The following is a 14,120-nucleotide window of genomic DNA, read 5'->3' as shown; positions in this document are numbered from 1 at the left end:
AACGTGACCCCTACTGGGAGAAGTTAGGCTGAAAACAATCATATTTGTGCTTTAGAGGTTGTTTTTATTTATTCTAAAGCAGGAAATGCTAGGCGATATTCTAGTAGTCACTATCGTGTGCAACAGGTTCACTTCAGTTCGTGTGCAGACTCACTCAGCCTTGACAACAGGGCAGCTGTTCGCCCTTCTGCAGTTGGACACAAGGTTGAAACCAGCTTAATTAGGAATGTCTTACAGTGCAGCACACATACTCACACTCACACACACACACACACACACACACACACACACACACACAGTGGTTGTCAGTGAGCCTGCTGTGGGCGCTGTTGTAAATGTAATAAATCAGTACAGTGTCTGAGCTCCTGCTGTGTTTAATAAAACCTTTTGTGCTGATAAATGATTTGCTTCTCTGTAAATTAAATTATGACTGTGTGGAGGTTGAGAGTGTGTGGATGTTTACATGGATTGAATCGACCCGGGGGGCTCACACCTCACATTAAACCTGAGTGTGGTGATTTATGATCATATAGTTTAAAATCCTGTCGTCTTTTCGTTGACATGGTGGTTGGTTTAAGGTGCTAAACGTTAAATCTAGTGCATCTATCGCCTCTTAGCTGCTCTCAACCTGGCCGACAGCTGAGCCGGCGGCTTGCAGCTAACGGTTTGATGGCAACAGTGTTGACAAGGGAACCTGCTGAGTGGCTGCTACGCTTCATGGAGCCGTAGGTCTAGACGGCGTTATCAGCTGTAACCGCCATATGAGTGCAGTGCAGAGGGGTTAGCTTGCTAGTGGGACACACTAGTGACGTCATTACTCCACTATATCTTTACATTGCTGATTATTGATTGTCTTTTTTTTTTAATGGATTAGAAACAGACAAAGAAACAACAAACATCAAAATGATAACATGTTAAAGTGAAAACACTTATTTATAAGAAAACACAAGACATTCCGCATGAAAACAAACTAAAAGACAGTTTACTGTTATAATAATGCTCTGAATGTCCAACAGAGAATCTTTAATGATGAGAGGAGCCGCCGTGTGACGAGTTTCTGGTTTGAAATCAACTTAACAGCTGGGAAAATCTGAGCTGGGAGGAATAAAACAACGGTTTGCCTTGAGCGAGGCACTGAACTCTTAGCCGTTCCAGTCGAGCAGCTTGTTGGCCAACAGTGGAAATGTGGTTTTACTGGGCAGATGTGAGTGTGTGTGATACTGCATCAGCGTAATGCAGTAACACACAAACCTTCCTGGGACGAATGAAGGTTAAAGACTGTCACCAGGAGGCACGCATCAAGCCGTGGTGTTGTTGTGCTGCCGCCACAGAAATGTGTTTGCCCCGAGCAACACAGTGACCTCAATGCCAGCGTTAGTCTGAGTGATCTCACCACAAACCCTGGGAGCCGCTCCTCCCCTCATCTCTGCATTACTTCTTTAAATATAGTTTGTCTTTTTCCTTTTTATCCCTCCCTCTCTGCTCACTCTTCATCCTCATCCTCTCATTTTTGTCCCCCTCCGGTTATCTAAAGGTGGAATTTCCCCGCTGTGCCTCCTTTGACCGAGTCAAACTGAGTGCTTCATCAACACTGTAGTTTGTTAAGTTTTCCAGCAGCGTCGTGTCCTCTCCCACCGCCCCGTCGTTGCTCTTTAGATTTCCTCCTGTCATCTTGTCTCCAGCTGTCAGCCCTGCCTCCTCCCTCAATCACGCAGCTGTCTGGAGGAGGAACACCTGCGTAACACTGCCACCTACTGGGCTCAGATGAATACTACAATATGTCGATCTTATCAAGGAGCCTATCCCAGCATGCATTGGGAGAGAGGCGTGGCAGGGTACACACAGGACTGGCATCACAGAGGCTGTAATGAGTTTAATCTAAGTAAAATAGGAATAGTTTGAAAATCCTGAAATAAACCAGCTTTTTTCTCTTTCACCTGAAGATGTGAAAAAATGAAGACATCCACCCATCAAACAACCTCAGTATTTCTAAAATCGTGGCTTGTATCCTCTTGGCCTGTTTGTTTTAGTGATCTAAGTGTATTTTGTGTTTTTATACTGTTGTTTTGTGCACCAACTCATCTCGGTACGTGTCTGTTCCAGGTGGAGGCTGAGAGTCAGGAGCTGGTCGACGGCTCTCTCATTGACCTTTGTGGCGCGACCTTGCTGTGGCGCACCGCTGAAGGCCTGTCGCGCACTCCCACCCTCAAACACCTGGAGGCGCTCCGGCAGGAGATCAACGCGGCGCGCCCTCAGTGTCCCGTGGGCTTCAACACGCTGGCCTTCCCCTCCATGCGTCGCAAGGACACGCCGGACGAGAAGCAGCCCTGGGTCTACCTCCAGTGTGGCCACGTGCACGGCTACCACAACTGGGGCAACCACCGCGAGGAGAGGGAGGGCCGGCAGAGGGAGTGTCCCATGTGCCGAGCGAAAGGGCCGTACGTGCCGCTGTGGCTGGGCTGCGAGGCGGGCTTTTACGTGGACGCCGCCCCGCCCACTCACGCCTTCAATCCCTGCGGCCACGTTTGCTCGGAGAAGACGGCGGGCTTCTGGAGTCAGATCCCGCTGCCGCACGGCACGCACACCTTCCACGCCGCCTGCCCATTCTGCGCCCAGCAGCTGACTGGTGAGCAGGGCTACGTCAGACTCATCTTCCAGGGACCCCTTGACTAGCATGGGCAACTTCCCAGCATCCTTTGGGTGAAGCAGAGCGGGGAGTTCTTGTTAAGACCCTGCATTAAAAACGCGGAGCTACACAGATTTGTTTTTCTTTCCTCTGCAGTTAAGACTTTTTGTCTCTTTCTCATTTTTAAGTGACCTTTGTATTGCTTTTTCATGAATGACGACAAAGATTTCTATATTTTCACGTGAAACCAGAGACACAAAAACCAAACACTGCTGGGTAAACGTTTTCTTTGTTTCTCGGAAAGAACTTTCAGCAACAGTATTTTTCTAAATTACTAACATGCCGCAGCGCAAACATGCGGTTTTTATTCACGTTTATTGTTGCAATATACATCTGTGTACATCTCTTATAGCTAATTTAAACAAAGATGTTTATTTATGGCCCATCGCTTCATCCGTTATCTGTCAGATATGCCGAATACTATTTAGCATTTTCATTTGAAAATACAGTGCATTGTGAATCAGATCTAAAGTTCTGGGTGTGTTCTGAGGGTTTTGTTCTGCGTCTTTTCCTCCACGTTCAGATCAGTTTGTCGTATTTATACACCCCGTCCTCCGGCGTGCTCTCACTTTGTGTGTTAACTCCCTCAGTTATATGTCTCGCATGGTTTCACATTCAAAGCAATAGATTTGGAATGAAAACCTCCTAATGCGTTATGGGAAATTGAGTCTTCTAGGCGTGTGTAACACTCACACCAGCCTGAATGGACTGCTCCCTCCCTTTAAAGTCCGACCTGCACGTTTCTGTGGGTGAATGGATCTTTTCTGATCACCTGTTAGCCATGATACCGCAGCTATGTAGCTAAAACACACACACACACACACACACACACACACACACTAACCAGACCTGGTCAAATCTTTTTTATTATCTTAAAAGTGGAAAGGAGCTTGCACACAGAAACTCATTGTGCAAAAAAGAATAGGAATGAAGATGACAATACGTGCTGGTTGTTCCTTATTCTGCTTGTCTGCTGTTTTTTGGGGCTCACCTGCACAGATCCCAGATCACACAGTATTGTGGTCAGTATTACTCTTGGCATTGAGCTGAGCAACACCAAGTCATTAATGCTCTTCTCTCTGCATCTTACAACAACATCCTGAAGTGAAAACCGTCACTCCAGCCAGTATTGTGAAAAGCTGTTCGAGGCTGACGTGTGTTTTATTTTGAAATATACTTTCAATGCACCGTTTCCAGCATGATTTTAAATACTAGTCATGATTTCTACAAAGGTGGACTTGAGGTCATCTGAGTTGTTAGAGTGCAGGAAGTCCCATCCATCTGAACACATTTCAGAAAAACTGTAGCTGTTTGACTCAGGTTTAATACACACAAACACACGCATGGCTTCAAGCTGCACAATTCTTGTGTGTGTGTGTGTGTGCGTGTGTGTGTGTGTGTGTGTGGCTTCATATTAATTTGTGCTTTCCAGACTGTGTTGAAGAGGTCCACGTGGAGTGTTTTAGGTGTGACGAGCTCTGCAACGTGAGTACCAAACATCGGCTTCATTCACTCTTTGACGATGAAGACAGCGGTTGTGTTTATACATTGTAGTAACGTTCGTATTAACACACTGCTGAGGCTGTTAATATGGCCGCCAATCAATTTGTGATAAAAGTGGTACAAGTGTTTCGTGTGTCGGCCAGCAGTTTAATTAAACAGTATTTCTGGTGACTGAGCAACAGAAAGAAGCTCTAGTTGAGCTCACATTTAAAATGAATTGATCAAAATCACGAGAAAAGTTCATCTCAAGAACTGTGATTTTATTAGAGAGATGGGGACCGACAGGATGCAAACAGAGACCTTCAAATAATTCCAATTAATAAATAATTGTGTAAGATTTGACCAACAATAACGACCGCTGGCACCAACATGTCCTCAGCTGTAGTTAATTAAAGCTGCAGGACCTAAAAACAAGCACCTTATTACCTTTATCTTATTCCACTTCCAGTAGTTTAAACAAGATGAATTTGTGATGAACTTCTTGCGTATAAAACAAATGAAAGCCTGAATTTTAATTTATAAGAAAGAATCGCAATTTGAGTCAGTGATCAAACCCACAGACTTCACAGGGAACTTCTGGACGCTCAAAAAAATATAGATTTGACAATCGAAAGTTGTCTGAGACGGAATGAAAATAAATATTAATAACATTTAAACCCAAATGAACCAAAAGAAGAATAGAAATTCAAGCATCTCTATGTCATGATGCCTCTGATATGATGGAAAGCTCGACCACAGCTGCTAAATGGACCTTGTGGTACTAGACCCTCACAAACTGAGACAACACATCGGACCTCATGCAAGAACATCTTGGGATCCTGACTCTCTTGCGTACAGTGGGCTTGTACGAGTGACATCAGGTCCACCTCTGAACTTAGATAACTGTGTGACTGCTTCCATATACAGCTGCTCGTCCTGCCCCATATGTCCCATACTGAACCGCTGCTTTCAGAGATCCACAAAGGAAGAAACGGTTCCACGTGAACGACGTCTCGCCACAGCAGGACCTTCGATGACGAACAGGAGAGGGTCAAATAATTTAACATGTTCATATTGATATTGTAGTTTTACAATAGCATCATTAAATTAAATGATTAGTTTATTTATTTATTAGCTTATTTTCAAACTCTAAGTTGCTTCAGAGTGAATTCCTTAGGGAACAACTTCGGCTCAGATATCAGCAGGCTTATAACATATGACTCCTACAACAGGTCCCTCGTATTCATTGTGTTCGGACATGAGAGAAAATTGGAAATCGGCGAAAACATCTGAAATCATTTGTTCGAGCCACCGAAGAATGAATCTGTTGGTGGGAGTGCTTTTTGCATGAGGCCCAATGAGTGCAGAGGATGCAGTCACGTGATGTGAAAGCACAAATTCTCCCAGGCTGCTGCTGCGTACACACAACACAACAACACACAACACAACACAACAACACACAACACAACACATCCAGTTTACTCACAAGAGCGAGACACACAGTCGAACTGTAGAAACCCTTCTGAAGCAGCTTCACTGATCAAACTGTCAGGTGTCAAACACCTTTGTCAATGTACACAGGAGTCTGTGTGTGCGTGTAAGTGTGTGTGTGAGAGAGAGAGAGAGAGAGAGAGAAATAAAGTGAGATTGTAATTTATGCGTTCATGATGAATGTATGTGTGCAGGTTTTTGAGTCCATCTGTCCACACAGTAGTTCTCCATACACACAGTATCATTTCCACAACACACCAACTCACCTCAGGGAGAAAACTATGACCTGTGACGCACACACACACACACCCTCTGCTAAGGTCCTCTGAGGATACCTCATAAGTATAACTATTCTGGATTTCCTTCACCCAGTTTGTTTTTGTTTCATGGACTTTCTCTGTGGATAAATTGTGTGAGTAAGGGCTTCACTCTGTGTACTGTTATCTCAATGATTTTACACCCTCCACTCCGCTCTCCTCCTCCTCCTCCTCCTCCTCCACCTGTTCAGTCCTCCTCCTTGTGCTTGTTAAGGCAAAAGCAAAGAATGTTTCCAGCAAACACTTTTTTTGTAACAACTTTAAACAATAAAGTGTAAAAGTGACATTTCAGTGTGCCAGGTTTTGATTATTTTTTTCTTTGCAGCTTAGAACAAGTTGACGGAGGTGGTTATGTAATAATAATAATAATAATAATAATAATAATAATAATAATAATAATGTAATATGAACAGCCATGGAGTTCCAGAACGTTGCTGTCTAGACCAGGACTTCTCAGACCTTCTGGAGCTACAGACAGAAGAGATCATTTTCCAAGGAGCCTCATAATCGTGACACTGGTATATTTTATTTCAATGGTTCATACATCAGCTCAGCTTTTAAGTCATCCTAAGCTTTTCTAGGAGCAGTGGGTTATTGTGAAACTCCAGGGGTGAAACCTGGGAGTCAGTGTCTCGCTTGAGGAGCCAGGGATCGAACCCTCAACCTTGTGGTTAGCGGTCGAAACGCTCTACAGCTAAAGCCGCCCCCGCTGCTCTTAGATGCCTCAAAAACAACCTAAGTACCTCTGAGCTGTTTGACAGATATAGATTCTGCTTGAATCATGTTGATCCCACTTTGTTTGGCTTGTTTGTTGTGAGATGTTGCCTTCATGGCTTTGTTGGTTTCAACAGACCCAAACTCCAACTGTTCAAAATGCAAAATACAATAAAATGACATTATTGAGGTAATAATATGTAAGCAGTCCTTTAATGTTGTTGGTCAAGTTGGAGCTAAATGTAGCTACCTTATATACTTAAGCTACCTTATATACTTACGGTGTTTTAATCTGGATCAATATATCCTGTTTTATGAACTGGTGTTTTGTTTGTAAAATCTTTAAAAAGTAACTTATATAAATGTACTTCTTGTAGCTAATACATCTGAAATGTAGCGAAGTAGAAGTAACGACATGAGTCATATTTGATAAACTTGACTTCGTGAAATAGTTTTAATTCTATAATTCACTTTTGGGTCACCACATTTTGTGGACTCAAGGAGGCAAACGTTTCTGAAGTTGGTGGTGCGTTGGAGTGAGGTTGCATTCAAGTTATCTAGAGATTGTATTCTAAGATTTCTGAGCTGATTGTTGGACATTTATTCACACTTGGCTTCGTAACGATGTCCTCTCGAAGTGTGAATTCACGTCGGATCTAGATGGCAACCCCTCGCTTTCAAACATGGTCTCAGATGTGAAAGTGCTCTTTGATATTTCTCCCAACGCTTTGACCTTTGACCTGCCCTGTTCTGGTGCTCATGACAAGCAGCAACCGTTGGTTCTGAAAAGGGGAGCCAAAACTCAAGTGCCTTGTTCAGGGTGCAGCTCCTCTCTGATGGTACAGACGTCTATGAGAAAATGACTGTTGTAAACATGAGTTTATGTCTCAATCTCTAGATTCAAGTGTTCTTTAATCCAGCATGGGGTTCATTTAGTCAATGTTGTTCCATTTAGAGTCAGACGAAGAAGCAGGGTATCCTTTAGGGCGGGGCTACCTGGTGATTGACAGGTCGTTACCATGGTGTTGTCCGGGTGGATGCAACAGACACAACAGATGAAGCTTATTATTTCATATTGCACTTTATTCAGCTCAGAGGAGGCAGAACCAGACTGAGACCTCTTCCCTGTCACAGATCAACACTTATTGCTTTCAAGCTTCCGGTCCGCGTGAACCCATCTCAAGTATTCTCACACGGAAACATCTGTGTAAATGTCTACAGTCTGAATCTGTGTGTGTGTGTGTGTGTGTGCGTGTGTGTGTGTGTGTAAACCAACGCTGCAGACGGCGTTGCTCCTGCTGTCTTTGCTTTGTGTGAAGAGTTTAGCGCTGCGTGACGGGGTGGACAGAGGCATGAGGTTTCATACAACATTAAGGTCATAATGTGAACAAACATACTGGATAAAAACAAAAATAGCATCTACATCACACAGGGACTGTGCAAACAAAGGCATTCACTTTAACATGATACATCTACTTCATGGCATTGCTGTGGCGCCTAGATATGGATGGTAGCAGAAACAGGTAGCAGGCTGTTGACATGTTAGTCTTGGGAGGTTTTTTCTTAGTGAAGGTCGGCCTGGACAAATCTACGCTCTGTGATTGCTCTGGAAGAAGGTTAGCCATTTATTTCTCAACATAAACTGGTTTTCTGAATGTTTGCACAAAGTCATCCAGTTGTTTCTTTCAGTCGAACGCATCTTATCGCAGTGAACTGTTATTGCATTACGCTGGAAACAATTAGTTAAAACTCTTCCATAGCTTCATGACTTTACCTCTGTGTAAGTACATGGTGTGATTGCATTAGCAGAGTGACAAGAGCACAAAGATTATTATTATCGTTATTATAGTTTCTAGTTTAAGTCTCACTAGAGTTAAAAATCATGGATATAGGTCAGTGTTTAACATGACGGCTGTAGTTGCTCATTATTCTATACTTTATAATAAACAGCCTGTAGAGGGCGCTATATCCCCGCTACAAGCCCTCCCAGCGAAGCACTGCACATGCTATCACAGCAGCCGCTTGCTCTTACAATGCTTTGAAACAAGACAAACAGGTCACATGACTGGGATGAAGCCAATTAGGTCACATGATGAGGGTGTGTTTTTGTGTGTGGAAAAGGCATCAGTGGTCCATGATGCGGAGGTTGCCAGATACGATTTTGTTTTCCAGCATGGAGCCGGCTGGAATATCGATCCGATCGCCGTGGTTGGCGATGATGATGACGGTGCCCTGTGAGGACGAAGAGCGACCGGTTTAGGTTTTGTTTGTCAGGAAGGTGTTGAGGAAGAAAGAGAGGCAGGAGGACATTTTAATTAAAGCAATACATCAATGACAGCCACCTGCCAGCAGGGCCAGTTACCTTCACACACTTTAACACTTATGTCCTTGTTAAAAATGTACATGACTGGAGGCCAGATTACACAGAGATGGAAACATTTTAGGATTTATCTCTGTAATTTGAAGCTGGAGCTGGCCCGAGTCATGGATGCATATTGGAACAACAACAAGCTGACATCACTCGTGGTTTGTGGTTAATTCTAGTGATGTATCTCAGTTCGGGCACCAGAATAAATTACATCTTTGTGGCTTTAAAATTCAATGCAAATTTAATATTGTGGTATTTAGATGTTTGATGTTCATGATTTTGACAATGTTGGGTTTTGATCACGATGCAGCCGAGTCTTATTTCCAGAGTGTTTTACCTTGAGTGAAACGTTTTTCCCGAGGGTGACGTCTCCGGACACCGTCAGGTGGTCCAGCTCCAGCATGTCGGGGATGCTCTCGAAGCGGGTCAAGTACTCCTGAACCTGAACGCAGACGCACAAGGAAATCTGTCAACAACCTGCTGAACCTGTGTGCGTCTTAGCAATATCTATTTTAGGCCATGTTGATCTGTGGACAAAACATTTAAACCTTCTAAAGCATCATTTAAATTCTAGCTAAGATTCCAATTATTCCAACTATACCAAGAAACAAACAAACAAACAAAACTGACTTCCAAAAATATGTTTTTTTTGCAAATGAAATGCCTCAATATAAAAGTGGAAAGTGGTTCATTTCTTTCACATTTATTTTTTTGTGATTTAGTTGAACTCGACTCTAAATAGCTGCTTTTTAGTTTTACATTCACAAAGCACCTTAAATCCCCACAGAAGATCTGTCACTAAACTCACAGCTGTTTTGTCTAGTTGTGTGTGTGTGTGTTTGTGTGTGTGTGCATGTGTGTGTGTGTGTGTGTGTGTGTGTGTGTGTGTGTGTGTGTGTGTTTTCCACTGTTATGACATAATGACCTGTGTGAAGGAGCTGCCCAGTTTGACGTGCGGCGTTGTTGGGAACTCTCTCTTGGGGCTCATGGTGAGAGAGCCGGCGTCCAGGCTGTACAGGTTGGACATGACCAGCAGCAGGTCTGACGTGGTCTTCACGGGCAGGAAGCGGCTCCGAGGCACGTTGATGCCCAGGGCGTTGTCGAAGCATTTGATGGCGGCGCCGACCGCCGTCTCCAGCTGGATGACGTTCTGGCCGCCGTCAAGCGTCTGATGACACCCAAAAGAAGAGAGGAGGGAGAACATTCAGAGTGGTGTAGGAAAGTAACATGCAAGAAGCATCTGCAATAAGTGCTCTGATTCAAATCGCTGGGAGGAAGTGACGGTTTCGCCTCCTCGTCACTCACTGCCTTGACGAATCACAAGGATGCAAAATAATCACCAACACAAACCACAACGCTACAAAAAAACAGCAGAATATTTAGGTCAATTCCCAAATTAAACATTTAAAGCTGCATCATGTTCATGATTAGACACAGTTGCATTGTAAATCTCCGTGTTCTCCACTTCCTGCCAAACAGACTATGATGAAGCACAGGCGCTGCTTTACCTAAAACATCTGTGGTTCACTGTGAACACCGATATCCAGATGTGGTTAAAAGACCCAAAGAGGTCAAACATCCAGACCGTAGGGAAGTGATGTCCTATATTTATGGTGAAATACATCAGTGTTAGCTGTGCTTTACGTGTTGTTTAGTGCTAATTAGCATGCTAACAAGCTAAATCAGGGTGGTGAACATGGTACCTGCTTGTTAGTGTTGTCTGTAAGAACAACAGCATGCTGTTGTTAGCATATTAGCGTTTGTTATTAATCAGTTACATATGAATGGCTGGTATGGATCATGTGATGTTTTTTCTTCTTCTAAAAACTTAAAATAATAATAAAAAAAAAAACATTTAAGAAGTCATTGTTATTGATATTGTTAAAATAGTACCAAGTATCGGTATTGAATGAGTTTGTTATCGTCATCCCTAACCGTTTCCGGTTCACACGTGTTTACGTAACGACCCCAGTCTTCCGATCATCCAATCACAGGCCTCGAACGAAGCGGGCAGTATGAACGAGCCTCCACTAAAGCTCGTGTGTCAGAGATGTCACTGGTGGTCAGTGAGGAGGAGAAACGCCGGATTTAACCCCGGATCACATCGCAGCGCAGAGTCCGCGTCCTGGTAGCGTCCTGTGGGGACCTGCAGGATCCTGATCTCTGGCGGGAGGTTGACGATCGGCTGCACTTGGATTTCACAGTCCGACTTTCTCCAGGAGCTGCCGGTGTGTTGGCGGATTTAAGCCGACGCTGCGAGCCTGAGGGACTGATCAACGCCACCGTGAGTACCCGGTGTTAACAGCCTGTTGACTAACGGCCTGTTAGCAATAATCACTGGTCCTGAAGCAACTGATGCTGGTTTTTCAACTTTGATTTCCTCGTGTTTGTTTGCGGGGGTCCGTGGGAGGTTTGAGCTGTCCTGGATTGTACTGAACTGTTCTGAGTCTTTGGGAAAACAAAAACTTCCAAACTGGACTGAACTCTGTGAAGGGGGACTCACACCGTGGACCGTGTGTAAGGAGTGGACATAGTCATGGTGATGTCACCCACTGGTTTGTGGACTACAGCTTTGAAGCCTTGAGTTCAGCATTTTGACCATAATTTACTAAATGAACATCATGCCGTATTGAAGAAGACTTGAAACTAAAAACTCATGTTTAGGGGTGTAATAAATCAAGGTAGTTCCATGTAATCAGACTTCTTTTTGCAACCCGAGGAGTCGCCCCCTGATGGCCAGCAGAGACAGTGCAGCTCTTCAGTGTTGGCTTAATTCTTACTCACACAAACATAAGCTGGTACAATGTTTAGTAAGTCCCAATACTTAATTCAGTATGTCAAACATACCAGGATGTCATACTACATCTGGTTGCACGTTACAGCGTTACGTTCTGGAAATTCTGACCCACAATCCTCCACAAGAGGTCAAAAGTCCAATATTATGAGGAAGTCGTATGTCCCAAATAAATACATACTGCATGCAATAGTACTTACTTTGTGAGGGCAGCTGCAGTATGTACTCTGTGTTTAAGACAGAAGAGGACTGATCTAGTTTCTATCTTTGAACAAAACACTCCTCGTTTTCAGCGTGTGCTAACCAGAGACCTTACTTCAGGCATCGAACCAGACCGAGGCAAGACGAGGGAACAGGAAGTGACAAAACACTGAGTCTGTTCTGGGTTTTAGGACTCATTCCTGCAGCACAGCTTTGCTCGTTGGGTTGAATACACTAATTGAAAGCTAAATTGAGTTGTCTTTGTTTTTGCAGTGACACATATTGCATTGCTACTGGGTATTTGCTTTGTTCTTCATTGTTTTGTATGGTTTGTCTCAGTAAAGGTCTGGATCTCAGGTATTATACCAGAAGGAGTTATGCAACATTCCCCACTTCATGGTGGCTTTATTTTAAGTGCCTCTCAGAACAACGAGAGCACACGCTTTTAACATGTATGGGGTCACAGTGCTGTGTAACAGGAACGGCCCCTCTACACACTTATGTAAAGCCACACAGCTCTGCACAGTTACCACCAGTTACATAACACATGCAACGTCAGGGCATGTGATCCAGCAGCCAAGAAGCTGGAAAATAACATCTGTAGGCCGAGGAACAACAATCAGGAACGGGGCTGAGGGTCAGTAGTGACTTTATTACGCTGGCTGCAGATTTGCATACACTGGGGAGATGCTTTGCCACTGCTGTGAGAGGGAGGGGGGGCTCTGAGACCAAAACAACATCAAGTCACATTACGTCACATTTGTTTGCTTTGGAGGCAATAAAGGAGAAACATGGAGGCCTAAAATTACTACTTTTAAAAAATTGTGTGTGAAAATGATCTAGGGTCGGAGAAGAAAGCTCAGTGAGAAAAGTAGAATAAAACATTTCATTTTAAAGTTCCCTTTTAATGTAATTTTCAGCTTTTTTTTAATATTCATCTCGTCTCTCTCATGGCATCACACTCTCTCCCTTTGAACACAAACACAGATGAGCCACCAGAAAACTGGATTGGATTGAAGCTCCTTTTCTCTGTTTAGTATGCAAAAATCCTTGCATGACAACAAACGGCTCAGGGAGTCGAGCCGTGCAGGACGGCGCAGGCTTTAGAATATGTGCTTTCTCGGCATGCTTGGATTTCTTTCGGCGAGATATGATTTATTCAAGTGGTGGTCTCTGTGGAGGGGAGTGAGCAGATATGTCTCCGCTCTATTAACAGCTGCGTTTTCAAACACGACGGGGTGGACGTTTTCTAACGGGACAGATCATATTATTCTCAGTGAATGGTGAAGTCATCCTGGTGGGGCCCTTCTTTGAAACGCTCCCCTCTGGGCTTCCAACATCCGACCAATGAAGGTCATTTATGAGTAATCTCTCTCTGATGTGCTCCTTACTTGAATGAGAGAGACAGAAACAAAGACTAGAAGCCTGATGTCACAGAGCTCGTGTTGTCTCTAATACCTCCATGTACACTTCTTTTCTGTAAGACGACTCTGCTCTCCAATGAACCCCCCATTTAATGCTATATTTGACGACATTTTGGCAAATCGGACCTGGTGTTTGCCGGATTCACCATGGATGAACAGACTGCTATTTCTGGATTACTGTGACACTGAGGAAAATACACAAATCTCTCGGGCAGGTTGTGCAGTTATATGCATTTCCCCCCCTCATCATTTGTAAGCAGATTTATGGATGTTGGCGATATCCTCAGGAAGTGCCACTGGATCAGAACATGTTCTTCATGTGTGGGTGACCCTGAATAGTCCACTATTTGACTTAGTCGATCTTAGGAGCCTGACTCGGCCGACAATGTCAGTCAAATGGGACAACGTTCATCATTCAACAATAATAATGGCTGTCTATAAATGAAAGCATAGGCCTACATTTATTCATCAAGCACTCACATAAGCGTTGCTCTATCAGAGCGCTAGATAGCCTTTGAACAAATCTCAAATCAGCTGGTGGAGGCATAAAGCAGCCGTTTGTGACACTAGAACAGCTGTTAGCAGCTTGTCTGTCTCTCCCTTTGCTTCCCTGTCGTACTTCAGACACAGACACTCAAACGCA

General features: G+C 43.9%; 3 protein-coding genes across 5 annotated transcripts in view; 2 read left to right on the top strand and 1 right to left on the bottom strand.

Annotated features, from left to right (window-relative positions):
* peli1b (pellino E3 ubiquitin protein ligase 1b) overlaps positions 1-5,787 on the top strand; it is a 40,116-nt gene extending 34,329 nt beyond the window's left edge. For both annotated transcript variants that reach the window (XM_084020736.1, XM_084020737.1), the window contains one exon: positions 2,104-5,787. In XM_084020736.1, coding sequence (XP_083876862.1) covers positions 2,104-2,673 — 570 coding nt within the window. In that variant the 3' untranslated portion in view covers positions 2,674-5,787. The remainder of the gene's footprint in view (positions 1-2,103) is intronic.
* spred2b (sprouty related EVH1 domain containing 2b) overlaps positions 1-14,120 on the top strand; it is a 415,094-nt gene that overhangs the window by 340,569 nt on the left and 60,405 nt on the right. The window lies entirely within an intron of this gene.
* Positions 7,753-14,120, bottom strand: part of ugp2b (UDP-glucose pyrophosphorylase 2b) — a 32,151-nt gene continuing 25,783 nt past the window's right edge. For both annotated transcript variants that reach the window (XM_084020734.1, XM_084020733.1), the window contains exons 8-10: positions 9,984-10,226; positions 9,396-9,500; positions 7,753-8,922 (exon numbers count right to left, since the gene is read on the bottom strand). In XM_084020734.1, coding sequence (XP_083876860.1) covers positions 8,815-8,922; positions 9,396-9,500; positions 9,984-10,226 — 456 coding nt within the window. In that variant the 3' untranslated portion in view covers positions 7,753-8,814. The remainder of the gene's footprint in view (positions 8,923-9,395; positions 9,501-9,983; positions 10,227-14,120) is intronic.

This window comes from Eutrigla gurnardus (genome assembly GCF_963514095.1).
Source record: "Eutrigla gurnardus genome assembly, chromosome: 11".
NCBI lineage: Eukaryota > Metazoa > Chordata > Actinopteri > Perciformes > Triglidae > Eutrigla > Eutrigla gurnardus.
The sequence above is the reverse complement of the archived record's forward strand: the minus strand, read 5'-3'. Positions and strand labels throughout refer to the sequence as shown.